A 27813-nucleotide genomic window follows, 5' to 3' on the forward strand; every position below is an offset into this window, starting at 1 on the left:
TTGTGTCTTTTTGTGGTCATTTTGTTTCTTTTTTGGGTGATCTGAACTGTGCGTGTGAGATTGTGTTCAGTGAGTGGGGGTCGCGGACAACATGCATGTTAAATTGGGGGTGTCGACTCAAAAAGGTTGAGAACTACTGGTCTAACTAACGAACATTAATCCTCTGTTTTACCGCTGATGTTTGTGGCTGAAAGTGTCCCCAGTGCCATGTGCGCACATGGGAGAGTCTGACGTGCAGAAACAAAGTCCTGACGGTGTGTTCAGGAACATCTGGTCAGAATCAGGCCTGTTATGTGCACATATACACACATGGATGGAGACATGCAGTTCATTTTTTATTTGATTCAGAAAAAGTAGGATTCCTACAAGCTTTGATACAAGAAGATTTTCAGAATAGAGGTGGGCCAAAAATCTTCAATCCCTATATAAGTAATTTCATATTTCCATCACAATATACAGTCATGAAAAAAATATTAGACCACCCTTTTTCTTCAATTTCTTGTTCATTTTTAATGCCTGGTACCACTAAATGTTCATTTGTTTGGACAAATATAATGATAACAACACAAATAGCTGATAAAAGTTTAATTTTAGAGCTGACATTTAACATGATTCATATTTATAGTGAATCATTATCAAGAAAACCATGGAAAATACTAGATATATTCTCTTATATTAAACTCTTATCAGCTGTTTGTGTTGTTATCATTATATTTGTCCAAACAAATGTACCTTTAGTTGTACCATTAAAATGAACAAGAAATTGAAGAAAACAATGGTCTAATATTTTTTTTTTGTTCATTTTATAGCTTTTTTCATCTTTTTGGTAATTTCACTTCTTTTTTGGGCAATTTTGTGTATTTTTTCTGGTCATTTTACATCTTATTTTGGTTGTCTTGTGTCTTATTTTGGTCCTTTCTGGTCATTTTATATCTTTTCTTGATCATTTGGCTTTTAATTTAAGAGATGATATTGAGACATTATCCATGGATTTCTTGATAATAACCAAAATCATTATTTAAAAAAAAAACATGTTAAATGTCTAGATATCAGCTCTTAAATTAAACTCATATCAGCTAGTTTTGTTATCATTATATTTATCCAAACAAATGTACTTTTAGTTGTACGAGGCATTAAAATGGACAAGAAATAGAAGAAAACGAGGGTGGTCTAAAAAAATTTCCATGACTGTATATCATGATATAGCAGGTTTTCTGATAATACAGTAAACAAATAGCCTATATGATATAATAACAGCATAAAGCCTATTTTTGTATGCTTTATGTTAGGAGAACAGGCCCCCTAAGGTCTGCTGCAGCTTGCCTCCTACATGCATGGATCAGAACATAAAGTGCTGTCCAAAAGACATAAATATCCACCTAATGCAGTTCAGAAGCTGTTTTTTTTTACATTGCAATAGAAATAATATACGATGGATATAAAACGTCTATATATCAGTGTCAGTATACATCATTTTGAGGCTGTAAATCATCATATAAGCCCTATTTCAAATAGTAATTGCACTATAATTATATGCTGCTGAATTGTAGTTCTGGTGGACTAAAAGGCAGCAGAATTCTCTCACTGTGTTTTTCTTTTTTTTTTGTCTTTTCCTCAAAGCGTCACATGTTGTTCTGCAACTGATAGACAAAGATAGAACCGAGGTTTTAATTATCGGAGCAAAGGTCCAGAAAGAGATACTGTGCAATGGTTTAAAATCCTTGGCAGAAACACACCGAGCCCCCAGCAAGAAAGTCTTGGCATGCTTCTGGAGGCTGATTTGAATATTGAATATCTCACTAAAGCTGCCTTTTATCACCTTGGAGATATTGTGAAAGTGCAGCTGTTTCTCTTCCAGGCAGACACAGGGAGACTTTGGCATGTTTTTCCACTAGCAGGTTTGATTATTGCAATGCTCTTCTTTCTGGTCTACCTGAAGAAAAAACTATAAATAAGCTGCAGATCATTCAGAATGCAGCATCAAGACACATCTCACCTGCCGTAAAGTCCTTTGATTGGTCCGTTTTTGAATAGATTTTAACCCTATAAAGCCTGAACCGTGAAATAATTGCCAGAATATTCAAATTTTGAAAACTGGAGTGTTTGTTGAACTGGCTTACATTTTTTTTAATTCAATATCAATTTTCATATATGAATTTAATTTGGATCAGTCTTTTTGTGCAATTTGTTGCTCACAATTTGCTTTTCTTGAACTCACATAATCACATAAAACCTAATATTTTTAACCAAATAAAACTTTGACTTTCCTTTTAACATTTTCCTCAAACATACAAAATATTTTTTTCCATATAAAACAACATCATACATCTGCTGATATGAAGTTTTCACGCAGCAATGACTGATCCACCAGTGGAACCAGCAAATCATTTTTGTTACATCTGGTATTTTTGTGAAATTTGTTGCTCAGTTTTTTTAATCATCAATTCATGTATTCATCAGGTTTTTCAGGAAAAAAATATCACACTGATGATGTAGAGGTCTCAAAAACGTATGTATCAAACATGATACACTTGGCTTTATAGGGTTAAGATGCTTTTTTAACCCTTTGATGCACAACATGGTCTAAAGTGACCCGACTGAGATTTTATTTTCTATATCTTTTTTAATAAATGAATTGCATCATTCAGTATTCCAGGTTTTCCTCAATCAACTTGTTTTTGATCATCAAGGCTAATTTTTTGTTTTTATGTCTTACTTTTTGAATAAAAACTCTTTTTTTATCACTACGCTTCAAAATTTATGGGGTATTGTGTGTATAATTTTAAGTAAGGCTGTAACATAAACAAATGTGGAAAAAGTGAAGCGCTGTGTAAACCTTCCAGATACACTGTAAAGTGTAAAGAAAAAAATGATACAGAAACATAAATAAACATAAATATATTAAATAATTGAGTGTTTGGCCCCTCTTACTGCTAAAGTAACTATTTGAAACAAATTAGTATTATAATAGTATTAGGTTGTTTAATTTTAAATCAAATTTGGATGAATGATGAACAATTTTTCTTCTTAAAGTATGAAAGGAAAAATGGATATAATGATCGGTTGTAATAAAAAAAAAAAGATATTCAAAGAATATTTGGATTATTCAATCATAAAATAAACGGAAAAGCCTGCCAGAAGAGCTGAGGGCATCATAATCGACAAAAAAGAAACCTTAGTTAAGACTTAGTTTTTTTTTAGCTTAGTATTCTCTTTATCCATTTTATTTGAATTATTTTGAAATATATCCTAATCTTTCCTATGTTATCATTTCCTATATCACGTTTATTTTTATAGTTTTGCTGTATTTTCATGTAATGCTAAGAAACTTAGATTGCAATTTTGCACGAAAGACGCAATAGAAATAAAGTTAAAGTTTGTGCTTTTTTTGATAATGACATTTTTTATATTTTTCTCATATTAATTGTAACATGATCAATTTGTCACTAGCTCGGTCTTGATAAAATAACAAACAAATAAGTATTTCTAAATTATAATAATATTTTTAAAAAGAAAGAAAAAACCCCACATGAATATAAGAGAGGAATAAATAAATTAAATTAAAAATGAAGAGGCCTGCAGTGATGTAGAACAGAATTGCAGAGATTCCTCAGGAGATTTCCTGTCCATTGTGCCTCTACCTCCTAGAATAAAATCAGTTAAATCCTTCTGCGAGTGATTTCTGGCTGCACATATTTCTTTTTATTTTGGCATTGAGTCTATTCATGGGCAGTACTCTGAAGATTCTTCATACCATTTCATTACAGATAGGGTCTTTTTTTAATGGATCCAATGAAATAGTTTAAGATTAGATAAGATAAATCGATATTGTCCATTCATACGGACATTTTTCTTGCAGCATATGCTCTAAGCAACCAGCAGAACAACACAACCAGCATCATTTTCTTTCTAGGAAAATATGTTTATTTCATAACTTATGTTAACTTGCATTTTATGTCCGTTTCAATAAAAGTTATTACAATTAATGTTATAAAATTATTATTTTTAAGAGCAAACTTAAGACTTCTAAAATCTTTTTAATTTGGCCATTTTTAGAGATTTTTCTGCTCATGCATCTTAGTGTTATACCATCTTGTCTTTTATTTATTTATTTGCTACTATATATTAGTCTATATATATCATGCTCTATTTCTTAATTATTAATTTATTGTTTTATCTTTTTTTTTTTTAACTTTCTATTGTTATTATTGACTTTTACTTTTTAATTTATTTATTTTATATATATATATATATATATATATTCTTTATTTTATTTTATCTTATCTTATCTTACTTTATTTTTTATCTAATTAATTTCTAACCTGCCTCCAGTGTTGAGATGAAGCTTCCTCAGTTTGTGCTTTGTTTTTAATAGGATGGGTGGGATGAAGGTGGGTGGGGTGGAGGGTGTTTGCCTGTTTCGTTATTTTTTTTTAATTATTATTATTATTATTATCTCCTTTTTTTTATGTACAGCGCTTTGTGTTGCATCTCCCTTGTATGAAAAGTTCTCTACAAATAAAGTCTGATTGACTGATTGAAAAGCTGCCCAGAGTATTTACAGATATTACATCTCATAATTCTCAATGCTGAACTTTTTTTCTGCTAAACATGAACAGAACTTAACTACACTGTAAAACTTTTTACTGTAAAATTACAGTAAATTACTGGCAGTAGTTTCGCCAGTAATTTACTGTAAAATTTACAGTCTCTACTGTATTATAGAAATACAGGTCTGTTTACTGACAAACTGTCTCGTAACGAAGAAAAAAAAATAGCGTGACGTTTAAATGTTTAAATCTAAATTATAACTAATCCATTTAAACTCTATATTAGGATTACTGGGAAAAAAAAAACACATTGTGATTATTTCAGCCCAGACAAAAAAGAAATAAAATAAATCTTTTCTTCTTTTCGAAAATAACGGCTTTATTTTCCCGACATGCTCAGCTGAAAAAAGTTAATTCCTGAAAAAAAATATATAATTTTGATCGTTGAATGCCTGAGCAATCATGATAACACCCACAATGCATTGTTTTTACAGCAATATACTGTACAATCATAATACAGCAAGTTACTGTTAGAATTTGACTGTAAATTTACAGCAAAGTCTTAGAGTGTATTTTAGTCCCGACACTTCACCCAGCACACAGCGGGGATGTGCTGAGGTATTTCAGTTTGTTCCTCAGACACATGCATGCTGCAACAACACCCACACAAACGGTCCGTTTCCAGCTCCATCCCTCCATCAAACCCAGAACTAGTCGGAGTTGTCAGCAGATGCTTTTGGCACCACTTCCATCTCTCAGTCACTCCAGCTCCTAAGTGCCACAATTGCACTTTGATTGTACAGAGTCTGGCAAATCGGTCAGCAGATGTGATAGCTCTGTTATGCAGTCATGCAAAATTGCGTCCTCCAAATTGGCAAATAATGAAACAGCTGTGCATATGCGCGGGTATATTTCTGTGTGTTTGTGTTTACACGCGTGTGTGTTTGTGCTTCAAATACTCATCTAACGTCTCGATTGTTTCTCTCTCAGCCATGAAATCCGGAGGCACCCAGCTGAAGTTGATCATGACTTTCCAGAACTATGGACAAGCTCTGTTCAAGCCAATGAAGTAAGTAGCAAAAGATACACCACATCGTCCGGGCAACATGGTCTCACAGGAATCCGTGAAATAGCCACGGAATCACTCAAATTTCTGTGAAACTGACATGGATTTCGCTACAATGCAAGTTAATGACAGTCATATCCCGTGGCTATTCCATGGATATTTTTTCCTATTGGTTTGTTCCAAGTCACGTGACTTTCAAGGTTCTGACGGTCAGAACAAAAAACATGGCGGACAGTTCTCTCATTTTTAGGGGAAAATATCAATATTTTGACTTAGTTTCTGCATAAAAATGGATTTTGATCACATTTCTAGCGAGAAATATATGTTTTATTTTCTAAATATTCACTCAGTGAATGTACATAATCACTTTGTGGCGAAGATCTCGCCAGAAAAAGACGATCCGCTGTGTTTTATTTTGAAATCTCCCTGATCCTCTGTGTATTTAACGGATCAAACCTCCGCCGCCCATTACATGCCTTGTGTCTGAGGTTGATTTGCTGATCAACACATTATTCTGTTGCAGCGGGAGACACTAATGTTGATAAAGTGACGACTTACGATCAGATTTGTCAGCTGTTTTATTTTGTAATCTACCGGATGTGTGGTGCGATCTCATTGAATCACGCTTCACTGTAAATGCCTCGGGCTCCATTCCATTTCGTGAGCCGAGCAGTCTGCGCTGCTCTCCTGTTTTAGTTAAAATATCTTCATTAAACAAACATTGTTGGTTTTTTTTAGCATAGATAATATACATGCAGTAGAATTATTTATTAGACAGTGTGTGATATTCGATATATTGGGTAGAAATAGGTTTTCACAACCCTAATACGGAAGAACTACAACTACGGTGCTGATGTCGACATAAGTACTGAAGAGAGGTCTAGGGAGTTGTAGTTTTTTTAATAAAACAGGGTTTCCCCTAAGATTGGAAGTTGGAAATACTTAATTAGTGGCTTTCCAGGGGTTTGAGGGGATATCAATCACATTTTTGGCATCAGACTTTAAATTTTGTCTTGTTTAATGGGGGATTTTTTATTTTTTTCAGCATATCCTAAAGCCCCCCCAACCCCACCCCTTATTATTAGCCTTCAAATATGCCCCAAGGTTAAGGTTCAAGGGTCAATATCTCAAAGCAAGAATATTATAGAACCTTCAAATTGATATATTTTACTCTCCAGGCCAAGACCTTTCTGGTGGTGTATTGGGTTTAGCTCTATGACAAAGTTTTATTGTTTTCAAATTTTGGACATGTGCTAAGGTTCAGACAGGACTTTGAGCTCTGAGTGCAAGATGTGAAAACAATTAAACTTTGTCATTGAGCTAAATCAAATACATCACCGGAAAGGTTTGAGTTTGAGACCTCTGGTCTGGGCCAAGGTTATAATAGTTTGGGATTTTTCATTAGTTTTAGTTTTAATTTCGTTGTCAATTTTTGTTTTCAAATTCAGTCAGTTTGAATTAGTTTTTAGAGTGGGTTTGCTAGTTTTGATTACATTGTAATTTTAGTGTTAGTTTTAGTTTTTTTGTAATGGGGTATTTGTTGGGTGCCAGATTCAATAAGTCACAATAAATGTTTCCTTTATTTCCTTTGTCTGATCCATCTCAGCCCCAGTAAGTTTATTAAGTCATAAAACCAGATAGATGAAATAGATTTCATATCAACCAAAAAGGTTTACGTATGAAAAAAGTTGTCAAAGACGAAAACGAAGGACATTTTCACTATAATTTTAGTTAGTTTTAGTTAGTTTTGTAACCACACAATACAGTTTCAGTTAGTTATCGTTTTTTAAAAAACTCCCGTTTTTATTTTTATTTCAGTTAACGAAAATGTTTTTTCAATTCTAGTTTTCGTTATTTCGTTACACTGTAAAAAACCTTTGTAGAAATTACAGTAAAACACTGTCAAATTGCATCAGAAATAGGTTGTCAAATTAAACATTGTACATCACCGTAGTGAATACTTTTAATTACTGTAAATCAAAGAATATCATAAAACTTTAAATTCAACTGCCATAAACTGCAGAAAACACACAGTTTTAGTGTAAAAATGTAAAATTTTGATGCAAAATGAATGGAGAAATACCATGATGGCACAATGATCCTAAAAGTAATGGGATTATTCAGTATAAATTACAGTTTTTGCTGATATTTACATTTACATACGCTCACTGTATTTTTTACAGTGAAGTTCTGGCAACCAAAGCTGCCGGTATTTTACCGTAAATTAAACAGATTTTTTTTTAACAGTGTAGTTTCCGTTAACTATAATAACCTCGGTCTGGGCAGATGTTATCATTGTTAGAGAGCCCGTCTTATAGCACTTTCTCTGATTTAAACATATTCCTCAGATTCCAGCAAAGCACATCCTCCCCTAAAATAACTAACATCAGAAATCTGTTTGATTCCCTGGGTTTGATGCGCCCACTTGTAATGCATATGTTTCGAGAGGACTACAGGAAATCTCATCTGAATATGAGCCAAGCGCTCCCGCTGCATCTCTCGGTGCGTTTGGATACACAGCTCTCCCCTCCGTGTGATCTTTTTCTGTCTGCTTTTTAATTAACATCAACAGGCTTATGTGTTAATTAAAATGAGCACTGAGCCATCGTCAAGACGTCTTTGGGGAGGCATACATGCTAGCAAAGGCGCGTGGCACATGAAAAAAAAAAAGAAATAACCTCCTTCTCAGCTGTCTGAGTTTTGCCCGATGAATTCCCATGCTGACGCAGATAAACAGTGTCCAGGCCAACTGGGCTGCGATCAGAAGTAATTGCTCAGGAGCCTGGTTTGATTGCTATGAAATGCAGAATGGGTTTCTACATGAGTGCCTCGGTGGAAAGTATTAGATTCAGGAGGAGAGAGACACGCAGAGAGGGTGTTTGTGTGTGTTTCTTCTTGCTGAAATGCTGATTGATACTTGTGAAAGCTCGCTTGTGAAACCCACACAGGTATAGTTTGTGATTATTGTTTATTTCAAGCCCATTACAGTCCCAGCCGAAGACACATTACACTGCAAAAACTAGAATCTAAGTCAGATGAAATATCTTTGATGAAGGGGATATATGCTTATTTTTTGTCTGATAAGTCAAGAAGAGAATATCAAAAGTTACAAAGCTGTTTCATCAACACTTACAAGACTTACAAGATACAAAATGATTAAAAAAAAGACACAAAAGACCAAAAAAAGACACAAAATAACTAAAAAAGGCACAAAATGACCAAAAAAGACACAAAATGTTCGACCGTTTCACTTGTTTTGGTCCATAATTATGCAAATTAGATACAGATACAGTTGCAAAGCTGTTTCATCAACACTACAAGTATAAAACTGCTATTTCAAAGTAATAATTTCTTATTTCAAGCATAACTAAAAAATAATAACTTTGATATAATTTTACCTCTTTACATACTTAAAACAGGCAGCCAGATGGAAATATTTGTAGCTGTATGTAGCTGTGTAAAAGTACACTAGTTTTTGATCTGACTTTGCTGGTTCCAAGAAATAATATGTCAAGATGATGGCTCTAGCATTTACTTATTATTAATTCAAGAATATTTTTCAATATATTGAGAAAATAGGTCACATGTATTTCATTAGAATCAAGAAAAATGCACTTGATATTAGTTAGAATACATTAATTCTAAGGTATTTGTGGGTTCATTGAGATTAGATATTTTTACTTGTTTTGGAAAGTCGTGACAAGACAAATTTTCTTGTTTCATTGGCAGATAATTTTGCTATTTTTAAGCAAAATAAACCTAAAGTTTTTTTCTTGTTTTTTAAGAGCTGGCTTTTCCTGGCCTGTGGGTTCAACATCAGATTGAAAATGATGAAATGTTGCTTCTGAATAGCTTTTCACTGTCAAAGGCTAGTGGGAAGGCAGTGAAAGTGTTTTGATACCCCGACCAGAGATAGTACAATCTGTTTCATATTCTCTTAGGTCTCCAACATATCAAACAGATTCTTGTATAACAATATTTCAGAGCAAAAGTGGTGGGATTCCTCTACATGTGTGAACAAACAAAGTGAATATAGTGATGCATTGAGGAAATGGAGAACAAACACATAACTACAATAAGTGAGAGATCAGAAATGGGAAATTTTGCTCCACTGTAAAAAATAATCTGCTTAATTTACGGTTAAATACTGGCAGTGAGAGAGTTTTCTTTTCTAAATTTGAATGTAAATATCAGCAAAAACTGTAATTTAGACTGAATAATCCCGTTATTTTTAGGGTAATTGTGTCATTCGTTCACACATCAAGGTATTTCTCCATTAACTTTACATCAAAATGTTTCCTACAGTTTATGACAGAAAAAAGTAAAAGTTTTGTGCTATTCTTTGATTTACGGTAATTTGAAAAGTGTCTACGACTGTGATATACGATTTTTAATTCTATGCCCTATTTCTGATGTAATTTGACAGTGCTTTACTGTAAATCATTATTTTAGTTTGGATACTTTTTATTTTGATGCACATACTTTTGTAGCAAAGTTTAAAAAAACAATAATAATGCAGGACTAACGCAAAGTATTTCAATGTGGCATCACAAAATCCCTAATTTTATTTAGTAAAAAATTGGAGTAGTTACGCCACTGCTGCTGGCTGATTCATAGTGCCAAACATAGAGTTGTGCTACCAGCGTGGTGAAAAACACAGATTCTTTAACATAGGAACTTTTTTCACACGTAAACCTTTTTGGTTGATATGAAATCCATTTCATCTATCTGGTTTTATGACTTAATAAACTTATTGGGGCTGAGATGGATCAGACAAAGGAAATAAAGGAAACATTTATTGGGACTTTTTTTAATCTGGCACCCAACAAATACCCCATTACAAAAAAAAAACTAAAACTAATAAAAACTAAACTAAAACCAAGCATTTTCCCAAAACTAAAAACCAATTAAAACTAGCAAACTCACTCTAAAAACTCATTAAAACTAACTGGATTTGAAAGAAAAAAAAAATCACAACGTAATTAAAACTAAAACTAATGAAAAATCCCAAACTATTATAACCTTGATAGACACAAACACGGCAGCAGTGAAAGTTTGGAGTTGCGTTTGAGTCATTTTTAGCGTCCTAACTTGGCATTTCATTTCAAGGTCAATCAGCTGTTGAATGATAAAGAACATGAGGCATTGTTTACAGAATTACCCGCAGAGAATACGGTCCAAACAATGACAATCTGCACATCTATTGTAGCTTTCATACACGCAAACCTTTGAAGTCAACAACAGCAGCCAGCAGGCATCAATAGCAGAGTCATATCTGACAAGAACCGAGTTACCCCGTGTGTGTGTGTGTGTGTGTGTGTGTGTGTGTGTGTGTGTGTGTGTCTGTGTGTGTGTGTGTGTGTGTGTGTGTGTGTGTGTGTGTCTGTGTTTGTGTGTGTGTGTGTGTGTGTGTGTGTGTGTCTGTGTGTGTGTGTTTGTGTGTGTGTGTGTGTGTGTGTGTGTGTGTGTGTGTGTGTGTGTGTGTCTGTGTGTGTGTGTGTGTTTGTGTGTGTGTCTGTGTGTGTGTGTGTGTGTGTGTGTGTGTGTGTGTCTGTGTGTGTGTGTCTGTGTCTGTGTCTGTGTGTGTGTGTGTGTTTGTGTGTATGTCTGTGTGTGTGTGTGTGTGTGTGTGTGTGTGTGTCTGTGTTTGTGTGTGTGTGTGTGTGTGTGTGTGTCTGTGTTGTGTGTGTGTGTGTGTGTGTGTGTGTGTGTGTGTGTGTGTGTGTGTGTGTGTGTGTGTGTGTGTGTGTGTGTGTGTGTGTGTGTGTGTGTTGAATAGATATTTGACTGGACGATGCATTCAGGGGCTGCTTCTAGGCAACGTGGACAATATGGGCTCATCATGCACGAGTCCTGTGTGATAGATAGAAGGATGGGTCAAAGAGGGAGGAGATGTTATGTCATGTGTCATATGTCATATGTCATATGAAACATACATGAATGAAAGATTGAAGCCTCAGGTTCAGAGTTATGAGAATCTTAAAGTAAACGATTGAGATGTACGTGCTCTCAGTTTCATTTTAAAACTTCTATGGTAACTTAGAAGCAGGGTTGGATATATAACAGTCTCTCTGATAAAAATTGTGTGTTTTGTTTTTTTATTACAGTCCCAAAAAGACCATAAAAAGGCACAAAATTACTAAAAAAAAGACACAAATGACTGAAAAAACACTAAATTACTTAAAAAAGACACAAAATGACAAAAAAAAGACACAAAATGACCAAAAAAAGACACAAAATGACTGAAAAAAACACTAAATTACTTAAAAAAGACACAAAATGACAAAAAAAGACACAAAATGACCAAAAAAAGACACAGAATTACCAAAAAAGAGAGAAAATTATTTAAAAAAGGCACAAAATTACCCCAAAAAAAGACACAAAATTAGTAAAAAGACACAAAATTACCAAAAAAGACACCAATTTTTTTTAAAAAGACTCAAAATTATTTAAAAAAGTAATTAAAGGCACCTTCCACACACAACACAGTAAAGTACCATTCATATAAAACTCACATTAAACTTTCATATCAAGGTGGGGGCCACAAAATATCGTCACGATGGCCACAATTGGCCCGCACACAAGTTTGAGACCCATGCTTTAGGGCATAGCTACCATGGTGGGCTTTTATTTTGGAATATTGACCGTTTTACAGTGTGTTTTGACTTCATGAAAGTAACATTTTGGCCACATAAAATTGTCTTGTTCAGCATTTAGTTGTACTAAAGGACACTCCAAGGAGTGGGCTGTTTATTTGGAAGCACAGATGCATCTTATGAGTAATATGCATGAGAATATCTATTGTTTGACTGTGAATTTAACTTTTATATCTGAGTACTAGAATAGTACGCTGTTGCCACATTTTTCAATTTCCGCTAGATTAATGAAAGATTGAAGCCTCAGGTTCAGAGTTATGAGAATCTAAAAGTAAACGATTGAATTGTTTCATTTTAAAACTTCTATGATAACGTAGAAGCAGGGTTGGATATATAACACTCTCTCTAATAAAAAAGAAAAAAAAGAAAATGCTCATTTCCTACAGTAGATATAAGTAAAACAGACCTTCTCAGTTGCTGTCAGGAAGTCTTTTGACAGTAATTACATGTCAAGTTCTGAATTATACGCTACAGATTCCCGCAGCTCTTTATTTAGCCTGTCATATTTTATTCAAGCTCCTCGCTTTGACTGTCACAATCATCCGTCTCCAGTGTTTACAGATATTATACAAAAGTCCTCAGAGCGGAAATACAAAAATATCAGAGTTGTATGAGAACGTAGAAAGATAACCTTTGTTCTACTTTCGTTAACACACATCATAAAGTTTTGTTGTTTCTATCATGGCATTGATGTGTCCCACTTTTATTTTAAGGCTCTGTGGTGCATTCTGGGTACAGTAGTTCAGAGCATTGCTGTGTTGCATTGTTTTTTCCTTCACCTGTCCTATTGTGCAGCATCAAGTGGTGCTTCAAAGAGGCTTTGATGTTTTCAGGCCTCCTTTGAGCCGAATGCAAATCTGTACACTGGCATGGGCCAGGAGACTGCACAAGCTGACAGCTTGCCAGACACCTCCACACGATGTTTTCTCCGCACAGCTCTGGGAAAAAAGTTTGCAGCGCCGTTTTATCTGTCTGACAAACTCTATGATTGTGTTTGGTGATTTAAAGCGGGTGCCCACAACGGGGTAGAAAGATGCTCGTTTAGTTTTTCAAACTGCAATTTGGTTAAGTGTTTTAGGTCACGACGGCTTGTTTTCCCTCCACAAGAAAGGATCTCCTCAGATTTTTTTGTGCCAGCCAAATGCTTGTGATCCTCCCAAGAATTTAAATTTGACAAACAAATGTACAAACATAGCTCTTCAGATGTGCATATTGCAAGTATGGTAAATTGATGCAAAACTGCAAGCGGCAACCTCAGCAAGCGGCAACCTCGGGGCCTGAAAAGCAAGCGGCAACCTCAGGGCCTGAAAAATTAATCTCTTAAACCTGCATTCTTTCTATTGGCCAACATAAGTCAAAATTAGTCTATGAAAAAATGATCCTACTTCCCACTTGATTTATTACCTCGGTAAACATTTTTCTAATTAGTTTATGGTCTCAATCAGTAGTTTAAAGTCTTCTTAATTACAGTGTTGTATTCATTTTGTAAATAACAGTCCCATTTAGAGTAAAATAGACAATAAATCAGGGAAGGCTTTAGGGCATAGCTACCATGGTGGGCTTTTATTTTGGAATGTTGACCGTTTTACAGTGTGTTTTAACTTCATTAAAGTAACATTTTGGCCACATAAAATTGTCTTGTTCAGCATTTAGTTGTACTAAAAGACCCTCCAAGGAGTGGGCTGTTTATTTGGAAGCACAGATGCATCTTGTTTACCTAGCTAGCTAGTTAGTGCTAGTGATAGCTAATAACCTCTTGTCCAAATATGGTCACTTCTGGCTCCAAAAAAAACAAGATGGCGACGGCCAAAAAGTCAAACTCAAGGCATCAAAACCAGTCTGCAAACCATTGGGTGATATATACTTCTTTTTTACAGTCTATGATCTACACTGCAAAAAAGGTGTGTCTAAAAACAAGATAAAAACACTAAATCTGAGGGAAATTATCTTGTTGCATGGACAGATAATTTCACTTAAAGCTGCAAGCAGCGATGAACTGGCCTGAACAGAGTGCACTGTAAACAATTTGTGTCTTTTTTCTGTGTTTTTATGTCTTTTTGTGTCTTTTTTTTGTGGTAATTTTACGTCTTTTGTGTCTTTTTTTTGTGGTAATTTTACGTCTTTTGTGTCTTTTTTTGTGTTTTTTTCATCTATTTATGTCTTTTTTGTGATATTACATCTTTTGTTTCTTTTTTGGTTATTTTATGTCTTTTTCTGTCTTTTTTGTGTCTTTTTAGATTTAGAAGTGTTACATAATTTATCTTGTTTTAAGAGTTAATTTACATTTAACAATCTTAATTTAAGAAATCTTGTCAAGTGAAATTATCTTTCCATGCAGCGAGATAATTTCCCTCAGATTTAGTGTTTTTATCTTGTTTTTAGACACCCCTTTTTTGCAGTGCACACTCATGAGAAAGTCTTGACTTAGAAGTAAAAAGTAGATGAATCACAGCAGTTAAACCATGAAAAAGTCTTTTCTTTAGCCAACAAACATGAATACAAATAGATAGAAGATGGGGAGTAAAAGGGTTGAAGGCTGCCGAGGATGGAGAGGAATGAAGTGGCATGTGAAAAGAGAGAAGGTTGGTGTTGGAAGACAGATGAGAGGCAGGGATAGAGAACCAGAGGGTAGGGGAGCAGCTCGTACTGCCAACCTGTCAAGAAACTGGGTCTTCCAACTGGAGCCAGGTTACAGGCTGAGCAGAGACCCTCCATCGCCAGGCCTCCCTGTCTGTCTGGCTCCAGTCCCCAGTGCCCCAGTCCAACCAATCCCCTGCCAAGATCCTGGTTGTGGTGCATACACAGAACCACAATGTCCATGTCATGCTAATTGGATTTGTCAGATGGAGGGTGGAGGGATTGAAGGAGGAGGTGTAAGCCTCAGATATGTTAGTGTTAGTTGGTACGTTTAGCTAACAAATATAACAGTTTATCCGTTACTTTTAGCCTATTATTTGAAGTGGAAATGAGAACCCTTAGCTAACTATTTTAAACGTTTATCAGTTACTTTTAGCTAATTATTTGAAGTGTTAGCCAGTACTTTTAGCTAACAAATATAACAGTTTATCCGTTACTTTTAGCCTATTATTTGAAGTATTAATGAGAACCCTTAGCTAACTATTTTAACCGTCTATCAGTTACTTTTAGCTAATTATTTGAAGTGTTAGCCTTTAGCTAACTATTTTAACCGTTTATCAGTTACTTTTAGCTTATTATTTGAAGTGTTAGCCTTTAGCTAACTATTTTAACCGTTTATCAGTTACTTTTAGCCTATTATTTGAAGTGTTAGCCAGTACTTTTAGCTAACTATTTTAACCGGTTATCCGTTACTTTTAGCTTATTATTTGAAGTGTTAGCCAGTACTTTTAGCTAACTATTTTAACCGTTTATCCGTTACTTTTAGCTTATTTGAAGTGTTAATCTGTTCTTTTAGCTAACTTTTTCCACCTACTTTTAGCTTGTTTCAACAGTTTATTCATTAATTTTAATCATGTATTTGAAGTCTTCGTCAGTACTTTTAGCTAATAATTCAAAGTGTTACTTTTAGTTAACTAATTCAAACTTTTATCCATTACTTTAAGCTCATCATTTAAACTGTTCAGTCAGTACATTCAGCTAACCTTTGCAGCAGCCAAATGCAATAGCTTACTTTAGTTTCTTACTAATAGTTACAACAGTTTATCCACTTTAGCTAACTGATTAAACTGTTTATCCATTACTTTTAATCATTTGATCTCCTGCCAAGATCCTGGTTGTGGTGCATATACAGAACCACAATGTCCATGTCATGCTAATTGGATTTGTCAGATGGAGGGTGGAGGGGTTGAAGGAGGAGGTGTAAGCCTCAGATATGCAAAGAAAGAATTAATTTCTCCATCACACACTGCTTGACAAGCCTGTTTCCACCCCCTTCACTTTGATTTTCTTGATAATCTCATGGTTCAGAATGGTTTATGCATCATAAGAATAGCAGAGATGACTTTGATCGCCCCTGTTTGTTGTGTACTGCGAGCTGTTATATCAATGCAAACGGTTCATTGCATGTAAACACATGTGCTGGAACATATATAGGGCACACATGCCCGTCCTTTAGCACCGTGGGGAATCGGGAGACATTCTCATCTGCATGAACCAGATCAGTTTTGACAAGCTTGGGCTCTTAGCGCCAGTAAAGCCAGTAGGGTTGGCTGTGAAGCCTCTTTGCTGCAACACCCAAGAGGCTGCTTCGTTTTTATCATCTGCAGGCTGTTTCTTAACCACAAGTCCATTCGAGGGCCTCATCATATCTGCTGTGCCCCAGTTGGTTTATGACTGACATTCCTTCATGGATCCTCGCTCTGTAGATGAGGCTGAAGCCATGTAATGTCCTCTGGAGAGAGCCTCTCTGTGCTCTTCATTATTGATCTGATGATGAAAGATTGATGCTTTTATTATTGATTTACGTACATTTATGTAAAGTGCATGAGGAAACGGAGCTGTGTTTTTGATGGCTTGTGGTTTTTACAGCAAGCTTGATGCTTAAAAGTTCACCTGCTGCTAACAATTATTTCCCTATACAATAAGTTCCAGGGAATCTGCAAAAAAGGCGCGTTTAAAACAAGAAAAAACACTAAATCTGTGGGAATGAGATGAGATGAGATTCAGATTCGATGAACTGGCCCGAGCAGAGTGTACTGCAAATTATTTGTTTCTTACCAAGATTAAAAAAAACCTTTAGATTTAGAAGTGTTACTTAATTTATCTTGTTTTAAGAGTTAATTTCTTATTTGAAGCGTTCAACATGCTTATTTCAAGATTTAACAATTTTTAATTTAAGAAATCTTTCCAAGTTAAATTATCTGTCCATGTAGCAAGATCATTTCCCTCAGATTTAGTGTTTTTATCTTGTTTTTAGATATCCTTTTTTTGCAGTGTGGGGAGGTCATTTTATGCCTATTTTTGGTAGTTTTGTGTATTTTTCTGTCATTTTATACCTGTTTTTTTTGGTGGTTTTTTTGTAATTTTGTGTCTGTTTTGGTCATTTTATACCAGATTTTTGTCATTTTGTGTATTTTCTGTGATTTTATGCCTGTTGTTTTGCATTTTGTGTCTGTATTGGTCATTTTATGCCAGATTTTGACATTATCTGTCCATGCAGCAAGATCATTTCCCTCAGATTTAGTGTTTTTATCTGGTTTTTACACACCTTTTTTGCAGTGAACTCTCTATGATTTTTGACCCATATGCAAAGAACCCGTGACTAGATAACAAGCATATGTGGACCACATGATGGTTAAAGCTGGTACACAGATTGAGACGTCCTTGTCTTTCACACCAGCAGTCACAATCATGAATAGAACCCCAATGAGAGGATTACATGATGGGAAAAAAGGCTTTGCATTGAGCTCCATAAGATCCATCCTGATCCAAAGAAGTCCCATTGTTAGTAAACCTGAACATCTCCTTTCATCAATGAATACAGCATAATTACATACACATCCATGCACATACAGTAAATTTACATTTAAATGTATGCATGCAAGGCACGCACTGCAGGAACACACGCAAATCCCCTTCTGACTTAATCATCATGACATTTCATTATCTTAAATTTAAAAGAAAACATATGCATTTTATTTTGGTAGTCAATCGTATAATAGTGTTTCCTTAAAGAGCCGTAGTAAAGCCGCTGGCTCTCATATGTTCAACACACTTCTGAGAGCCTGAGCTCATCTGTGGGTGTGTGCACAGATGAAGCATGTTACTACATACAGCTGTTCGCACAGCTGCACCTCACACACACACACACACACACACACGGACTTACATATGCACACAAGCTGCAAAGGGAAGGACGCAGTGGGGGTTACGGAGTTCGTGCACCCTCTATCACCCAGGGCTGGTGCTGGAAAATCTGCAAGCAGCGAGCCAAGTCACAGCTGTAGCGGCTCACTTGGAGCTGTGGGTATATTACGCAGAAGGTGATGACTGCTAGTCTGAACACACACAATAGAAAACTAGCTCATTCACTCCCGACCGCTCAACATTTAACACTTCCCTAATGATTTCCACCGTGACAAGTCAAAAAAGCCTCCGAGCACATAAAGAGACTGTAAATGTGATGAAATGTCAAATCTTTTCACATTAACATCCTCATCCTGTACTCCACGATGAAGTTTTCTGGGATGATTCTGACCTCAGTCTTGCATTTTGTAAAAAGCTGACTTGTCACATCTATCTTTTAACGTGCTGACGGGTTATGTAAACCAGTGTTTGGACTGGAGTAACCCCACAGCTCTGTCAGAGCAACTCACACACCCCTTTATATAATGTAAACATGCTGTAAAACTAAGGTTTCAAGCTAAGTGTTAGCCAGTACTTTTAGCTAACTATTTTAAGTTTTTATCAGTTACTTTTAGCTTATTATTTAAGTGTTAATTAGTACCTTTAGCTAACTATTTTAACTGTTATCCATTACTTTAGCTTATTATTTGAAGTGTTAGTTGGTACTTTTAGCTAACTAATATAACAGATTGTCAGTTACTTTTAGCTTATTATTTGATATGATAGCCAGTACTTTTAGCTAACTATTTAACCGTTACTTTTTAGCTTTTATTTGAAGTGTTAGTCGGTTCTTGCAGCTAACTAATATAACAGTTTATCAGTTACTTTTAGCTTATTATTTGAAGTGTTAGCCAGTACTTTTAGCTAACTATTTTAACTGTTTGAATGTTAGTCGGTACTTTTAGCTAACAAATATAGCATATTATCCGTCACTTTTAGTTTATTTGAAGTGTTAATCTGTACTGTTAGCTAACCTTTTCCACCTACTTTAAGCTGCTTCAACAGTTTATACATAAACATGTTAAATATATTAAATATATGAGTGTTTGGCCCCTCTTACTGCTAAAGTAACTATTTGAAACAAATTACTATTATTATAGTATTCGGTCATTTAATTTTAAATCAAATTCGGATGAATGAGTCATTTTTGACCCATGTGTGTAAAATTGATGTAATAATACAAAAACAAATTTTCTTCATGAAGTTTGAAAGGAAAAATGGATATAATGATCGGTTGTAATAAAAAAAAAAGATATTCAAAGAATACTTGGACTATTCAATCATAAAATAAATTGATTTAAAAAGATAGAGCAAAGAAACACACAGCAGCATTAAATAACATGGGGAATGAATGCGGGTCATTTTTGACCCATGTTGCGCATTAGAAGGGTTAAACTTCTGAGCTCGCTCGTTTTCACTTACATAACTGCTACATAGTGTTTATATTGGTGAAGTCAAATCCTGATTTCTATTTTTTCAGATTAGTTAAGTACCCCCCGGGGTGCTAGTCCCCCTGGTGGGGAATCACTGATGTAAACTGTGTCTTCATCAGCCTTTCTGGTTGAGCAGTGCTTGGCAGACAGAGACTCCTCAGGTTCTCAGCGGCCCCCGCTGTGCTGTTCTGGCATCAGATTGGCCTCACAGTCTTCAGCAACGAGTCGCACAAGTACACAAGACCAATCAGCCGGCAGGGGACAGAGCCGCTCAGGATGCCAAGCAATTTGTCTGACCTGCACGGCTTTAGAAATCAGTGACATTCTGTGGAGAGCAGGTGTGGTTTGTTCACAGACGGAGGAGGCTGTAGGGTCCAGGATGCATTTTCCTTCGTACAAGTGTTGGGTGATTTTTCATTCTCTTTGTGTATCCCCACTTCAGGGTTCATATCTCCAATTTTTGTGTGTGAAGTCTGTGATAGACTGTTGCTTTTAAAAGGTAAAAGAGAATAGAAGAAGAGACAAAATAGGGTAATGAAAGATGTAGGAAGAAGCTGTTTGACAGACACAGTTGCCTCACTGTTGTACAAAGTTTCCCAACAAAACCATAACAAACCTTTACTTTTTTTTCTTTACTTTTTCATGGTGATGTTATGAAACAAGTTATTTAATAAGATAAAATAAGAATGAGATAAAAGTTATGACCCTCATTATTTTTGGTTGACAGTGGCGACTAGGACTAGCTTTGAATCTGATTTTTTTTTTCCAAACTTAATCATTGCATATCTTAATGAATTGTTGTAAAGGTGAAAACAGGTTCTGTTTTATTCAAGGCGTCGTATTTTGACAGTCTTCTTGTAAATTCTGTGGTGGACTCTGCTAACACATCCATGTGCTCTTATTTTGAAAGCTACATGTTTGCTTTTATTTTGAAGGCTGGTCTAACACGTTCTTACCGTAACGCCTTATGGTGTGTTTAATTTACACCGAAAGTCGGAAGTTGAAAGTCCGAAATTGGAGCTCGGAACAACATCGAAAATTCTGACATTTGTGTAGACCTTGAACGCACCATTAGCCACCGGAAGCACTGTTTGACAGAAACAGTTGCCTCAGTGTTGTACAAAGTTTCCCAACAATACCGTAAGGAACCAGTTTGAGTGTGTTGACATCCGTGTTGGCCTTAGTCTTTACTTTTTCATGGTGATGTTATGAAACAAGTTATTTAATAAGATAAAATAAGAATAAGATAAAAGTTATGACCCTCATTATTTTGGTTTACAGTGAAGGACTAGGACTAGCTTTGAATGTCTTTTTTTTTTAAGAAAGGGATGATTTTTCTTTTGTTTTTTTCATCAGACATAATTTCTCAGGTTTTATCTACTTTTATTTTATTTTTAAATTAGCAAGATGCTTTTTCGTGTATATTTGAGTGATACAAGTGCCAATTAATGCATGCTTCACTTCCATTTTAAGGCCAAATCTTTGATCTTGTCAGTTTTTGGTATAGCAGCTCAGTATACTTTTGAATTACATCTACATTGGAAGATTTATCTCCCCATGATTTGTGATTTCAGTGTAACCTTTATATTATGAGGCAGAACATAAGGATGTGCCTTTCCTAAAAATGGCAACAACTTTCCCTAATTAACCAAAAGGCCTAAATACTTGACTATTTCTTATATGGTACAATCTTTCCCTCGGTTTAACCACACTATAGTTGGATTTAGATTATTTAAATTATAGATATTATAACACCAGCCGTGTTTTCTTGAAGTAACAATTTGTTGCAGCAGTAATAGAAGCTGTAATTTGTTCTTTTCAGAAATAACTTTTGTTGTTGGGTAATAAGGGAAATCAGACAGAAGACAATCAGTGAAAAATAATGTCTGTCATCATTATCTTCTGCATGCATTTATTGTCTCCATCTCTCACACATACAGGTACATCTCAACAAATTAGAATATCATGAAAAAGTTCAATATTTTTTGTCAGTATTTTTGTGTTACTGGGCTGGACTGGCCAGCAAACTGGGCTGACCTCAACCCCATAGGACTCTATGGGCTGTTGTCAAGAGGAAGGTGAGACACCAGATGAGCTGAAGGCTGCTATAAAAGCAACATGGTGCTGTAGGCTGATCTCCTCCATGCCACCAAGTATTAATGCACTAATTCATGATTCAAAAGGAGCCCAACCAAGTATTGATGGCAACCTGGTCTTACAGGAATCCGTGAAATAGCCACAGATTCGCTTAACTCAAAATCTGTGGAATAGCCACGGAATCACTCAAATTTCTGTGAAACTGACACGGATTTCGCTACAATGCAAGTTAATGACAGTCATATCCCGTAGCTATTCCATGGATATTTTTTCCTATTGGTTTGTTCCAAGTCACGTGACTTTCAAGGTCCCGGCGATCAGAACAAAAAACATGGCGGACAGTTCTCTCATTTTTAGTGAAAAAATCAATATTTTGACTTAGTTTCTGCATAAAAATGGATTTTGATCACATTTCTAGCGAGAAATATATGTTTTATTTTCTAAATATTCACTCAGTGAATGTACATAATCACTTTGTATGTTGGAATAGCCACGGGATATGACTGTCATTAACTTGCATTGTAGCGAAATCCGTGTCAGTTTCACGGAAATTTGAGTGATTCCGTGATTATTCCACGGATTTTGAGTTAAGCGAATCCGTGGCTATTTCACGAATTCCTGTGAGACCAGGTTCATTGATGGACAGAAATGAACAGACTTTTCAGAAGCCTGACATTTGTGTTTGAAATACCCTTTTTTTTATTGATCTTATGTAATATTCTAATTCTGAGACACTGAGTTTTGTGTTTTCATTATCTCTAAGCCAGAATCATCAAAGTTACAAGAAAAACAGGCTTGAAATATTTCACTCTATGTGTAATGAATCTAAATTACATACAAGATTACGTTTCTGAAATAACTGACAAAAAAATTGTGAACTTTTTAACAATATTCTAATTTTTTGAGATGTACACTACTGGTCAAAAGTTTTAGAACACACCAACTTTTCCAGAATTTAATTGAAAATTATGCAGTTTAATGTCTCAGTGTACTCTGAAATTAATGCACATTTGCAACATTTAAAATTCTTGATTGAGCATGATAGTGTTTTGAAGTAAAAAAAAGATTCAAAATCACATTTTATGTTGGACTAAAGGACTAAAAAAAGACACAAAATGACAAAAAAAAAGACACCAATAGACACAAAATTACTATAAAAAGACACAAAATGACTTACAAAGACATGAAAATAATTAAAAAATGGACAAAATAGCCCAAGACTCCATAGAGTTAAGTTGTTAACCCACTTCTTGTTCCCTGAAAAAGGCCTACTTGTATAATCCTGAAATGTACATTATTTTTCAGTTTTGGTTAAGCTTACCTTTTTTTATTTACCTCTGGCAGTTCACCACTTACCTTTGTACCCTTTCAAGCTGTTCATTGGACTTGAACTGCTTGAATTTCAATAAAAAACTGGAAAAATTGCGGTGTTCTAAAACTTTTGACCGGTAGTGTACATGTACAACATCACATGTGTTCCTCCTGAGAGGGCCCGGCCCAGCGGCTCCTCTTCAGGCCTTTAACATTAACTTGGTGTTTAAGCTCGTCTAATGTGGCTCAGGATTGCTCATCTTACACTCTCTCTTTTCTCTTCTAGCCCTTCCATGCTCCTGTTTCATTCCCATCCTGACCTTTTTGCCTCCTTTTATGCACTTTATCAAAGAGTTTTGTGTGGTTCAGCTCCAGGCTGATACTGATACTGTACAATAGTCTCAGCAGGGCTTTCTACCATGAATCATGTCTCGCTGTTTTTCTTTTGCCCTCATTTACACTCTAATTTATATTTTTCCTATTTCAGGCGTCTGTAAACAACCCCCACGTAATGAAATTCTGGATCCCTCGTTTTCATGCTGTGATGTTGCAAATGATGTGGGTTGTTTGCATGTGTTTGAACTGGAAGTGTTAATAACTGGTTGACTGTGGATATACATGCCTGTGTGTGTGTGTGTGTGTGTGATGATGATGATGTGAAAATCCTTCTTTCCTTTTTTTTTCACAACTACTAACTTGGTACCAGTTCCTGGTTTTAACAGCATTATCAATAAGTATTTGTGTTCAATTAATCCATTACTAGTGCAGTGCCCATAGGAAGTATGTATTCGTATAGTGGGAGATTAAGTAGATTTTTCAACATTTTTACCCTAAAAAGCCTAAATTTGGAGCCTCTCGCACATTCTAATGCCACTATTCAATCTTAATCATTGCATATTTTAATGAATTATTGTAAAGGAGAATAAGGGTTCTGTTTCATTCAAGGCATCGTATTTTGACAGTCTTCTTGTACATTCTGTGGTGGACTCTGCTAACACATCCATGTGCTTTTATTTTGAAAGCTACATATGTTTGCTTTTATTTTGAAGGCAGGTCTAACACGTTCTTACTGTAACTTATGCCTTAAGTAATTTAACTGCCTTATGGTGGGTTTAATTTACACCGGAAGTTGAAAGCCCGAACTTGGAGCTGGGAACAACGACGAAAATTCTGACATTCGTGTAGACCTTGAACGCACCATTAGCCGCCGGAAGCACTGTTTGACAGAAACAGTTGCCTCAGTGTTGTACAAAGTTTCCCAACAAAACAGAAACGAACCAGTTTGAGTGTGTTGACATCCGTGTTGGCCTTAGTCTTTACTTTTTCATGGTGATGTTATGAAACAGATAAAATAAGAATAAGATAAAAGTTATGACCCTCATTATTTTGGTTTACAGTGGCGACTAGGACTAGCTGTGAATATGATTTTTTTTTTTCAAACTTAATCATTGCATATATTTTAATAGGAGAATAAGAGTTCTGTTTTATTCAAGGCGTCGTATTTTGACAGTCTTCTTGTAAATTTTGTGGTGGATTCTGCTAACACATCCATGTGCTCTTATTTTGAAAGCTACATGTGTTTGCTTTTATTTTGAAGGCGGGTCTAACACGTTCTTACCGTAACGTCTTATGGTGTGTTTAATTTACACCGAAAGTCGGAACTTGGAGCTCGGAACAACGTAGAATATATATAATATTGTGTATTATTCAAGGTGTGTGTGTGTGTGTGTGTGTGTGTGTGTGTGTGTGTGTGTGTGTGCCATGATGCATTGACCTCTTGTAGGCTGTGAGATGAGCCGGTTAATTAGTGCCTCTTGTAACCAGCTGCATCCAGTGGTTTGTCACATCTGCCCAATCAGCACACACACACACACACACACACACACACACACACACTACTATTTCAGTGTAGAATTAGACCTTGTGAAGTTTAAATAGAGCTTAGTGAAGTCTTTATAAAGCCCACTGCAGTGTGTAATGTTTTAATTGAAGTGTCAATCACTTACGTGCGTTCCTATTATCTCTAATATGTCGTCATTAAAGTGTGCGTTTAGGTCTTCTGCAGTCATTTTGTTTCATTCACATCTGTCATAATCACAGCTGACTCATCCGTTTGCTGGATGCTCTCAAAAGAATTTGCATCTTTTCATGTTTCTCCTTTCTTCTGCGTCTCTCTCGGCTCTGTGTCTATTCTTGATTTTGAGAGGTCGGCGGTGCGGCATCTGGCGCCGAACGTGCCTCCATATCATCTCAAATCTCAAATCACTTCTTTTTTTTTTATGACACACACACACACACACACACACACTGAAATACAGTCTTATTTTAGACTCCCGAGCCTTAAACTCCCCTCACACCCTCCCCCCCCCTCTCGCACACTTCACATAAAGACATCTCTCATGAATGTTTTACTAGGTCAGCTCCTGAGGAAGTGGCATTTTTTTCGTCACCGTTCCTCCTCTTCCTCTTCCCTCCCTCCGTTCTCTCCGTCCATCCCTCTCTCTCTCTCTGTCTCCACCTCCCGTTCATGCTTCTTGTTGGACTTTGTTTGTGTGATTCGCTGAGGCAGTGCTAATCCTCGGCTTGTCCCTCGCCTCTCTGCTCTGTATTTTTAGAATCTCTCCGTTTTTTCCCTCTCTGTCTAACAAGTGTTTATGCACTCACAGAGTAATGTGGCAGAGCTGTGAGTGCCCTAATCGTAATGTGATTACAGGCCAACCCAGTTGCTGGAGATGATACTATGAGTGATGTGTGTGTGTGTGTGTGTGTGTGTGTGTGTGGTTCTGGATTATGTGCACTGACCCCAATCATTTGCAGTCATACCTCAGTGTTGCATCTTATTGCAAAATATAGTGCCACGTTATGTCATTGTGTTAAATCGGACCACCAAATAATGACAAGCATGCTTAAAGGAAAATTGTTCTTTCTTTTTTCTTTCTTCTACTAAATTGGTACCAATTCCTGGTTTGAACAGCATTATCAATAAGCTCCTAGACAAACAGTGCTGCTGTCGGTATTTGTGTTCAATTAATCCATTACTAGTGCAGTGCCCATAGCAAGTATGTATTCGTATAGTGGGAGATTTAGTAGATTTTTCAATTAAAAAAGAAGTTTGTACATGAAATTCCAAGTGCAGCCAAACAAATTTTCTGACTTGAAGCTGACTCAATGAAGGACCCAGAAACATCTCTCCTCCTTTATCACCCTGAACATACTGCTGGGAAACTTCTTGACTGTCAGGGTTTTTTAAGACTATGAAGGGACTGACCCAAACAAAGTAGGAGGGTCTAGTTGCATGCTCCCCGAAGAACATTTTTGCCCTAAAAAGCCTAAATTTGGTGCCTCTCGCACATTCTAATGCCACTATTCCATCTTAATCATTGCATATGTGTTGTGACTGTATTGACGGTTGTTGTTGTTTTTGTTTTGTTGATGATCTTGGAGAATGGACAATTTGATTTAAAGTTTGGACTGCAGGAAGAATAAATAAATAAATATTTTAATGAATTATTGTAAATAAAAGGAGAAAAAGGGTTCTGTTTTATTCAAGGCATCATATTTTGACGGTCTTCTTGTAAATTCTGTGTTGGATTCTGCTAACACATCCATGTGCTCTTATTTTGAAAAGCTCCATGTGTTTGCTTTTATTTTAAAGGCAGGTCTAACACTTTCTTACCGTAATGCCTTATGGTGTGTTTAATTTACACCAAAAGTCGGAAGTTGAAAGTCGGAACTTGGAGCTCGGAACAACATTGAAAATTCTGACATTCGTGTAGACCTTGAACGCACCATTAGCCACCAGAATCTCTATGTGCGATGCAATGAAATTTGTAACTTTGTGATGAAAACCGGGTGGTTTGGAGTTGTCAAAATAGGTTTCCTACAGTCAATCAGACACATACAGTAGGCTGGAAAAAACGGATCTGTTAATTCTTCCAGCAAAAGTTTTTATCCTGCTCTGTGAATCCCAGACTGCTGTGTGTGTCTGTGTGTTGTGTGTCCTTCCCTGTGGACGTGTGGTCGGGACCAGAGTGTGTCTGCAACTTTGTTTTACACCACATGCAAGTGAATCACATTCCTGCAGTTATGCAAGCTTGTTGTGGTAGCTGGCCTTGTTTTTGCCACTGCTTTGTGTGGTTATGTTGCTCAGCCAGCCTAACATATCATTATAACCTAAAATAAGGTATGGGGGAATTCCTGAGCTTCCCGCTAGGAATGTCGCTGCCGCATTCGTCTGGAATGCTGAAAATTCATTTCCCTCCAGGAGATGAATTCTAGACATCTCAAACAAGTATCTTTTTTTTATGAGGCGAGGAAAGCAATGCATTCCTGGACTTATTGCGGGGATATTGTGTACCTTCAGCAGCAGTATGTGCTGAAATTACACAAATGGTCCCGGGTCGGTTATCTTAAATGAGCACTCAGGAACGCTGCATTTAATTGAGGTGAATTTTCTGGATAATTATCGTCTAAGTACCTCGGTGAATCCACTACCTGTGATTAAGACCTTGCATTTTAGCAATTTACCCTGACAAGTTAGACAACAACTTGCAGTGTGACATAAAAGCGTGTTAATGGCCCTGATGTTTTTAATTCCAAGTCTTTTTTAGACGCCATAATGAGGATAATCGCTCAGGCTTAGACAGACTGAGAGAAGATGATTCTTCTTCTTCTTTTTTTTTCTTGCAGGAGTCTGAAAATGACAGAGCACACATGCTCCATTGTGACTCTGTCACTAAATCAACTGTTACGCCTCAACAATGGGACCACACGCACTGCACCACCCCTTACAACTGAGCTCAGTCATTAGATAAGGAGCTTTCCCAGGTAGATCTATCACAGTCCACCTGAATGTCTCCAAACCCAATGAATGAAAC

General features: G+C 36.1%; 1 protein-coding gene across 1 annotated transcript in view; it reads left to right on the forward strand.

Annotated features, from left to right (window-relative positions):
* fam20ca (FAM20C golgi associated secretory pathway kinase a) overlaps positions 1-27813 on the forward strand; it is an 85842-nt gene that overhangs the window by 14898 nt on the left and 43131 nt on the right. The window contains exon 3 of the mRNA XM_059347515.1: positions 5541-5619. Within this exon, the coding sequence (XP_059203498.1) occupies positions 5541-5619 (79 nt within the window). The remainder of the gene's footprint in view (positions 1-5540; positions 5620-27813) is intronic.

This window comes from Centropristis striata, chromosome 13 (assembly GCF_030273125.1).
Source record: "Centropristis striata isolate RG_2023a ecotype Rhode Island chromosome 13, C.striata_1.0, whole genome shotgun sequence".
NCBI classification, from domain to species: Eukaryota; Metazoa; Chordata; class Actinopteri; order Perciformes; family Serranidae; genus Centropristis; species Centropristis striata.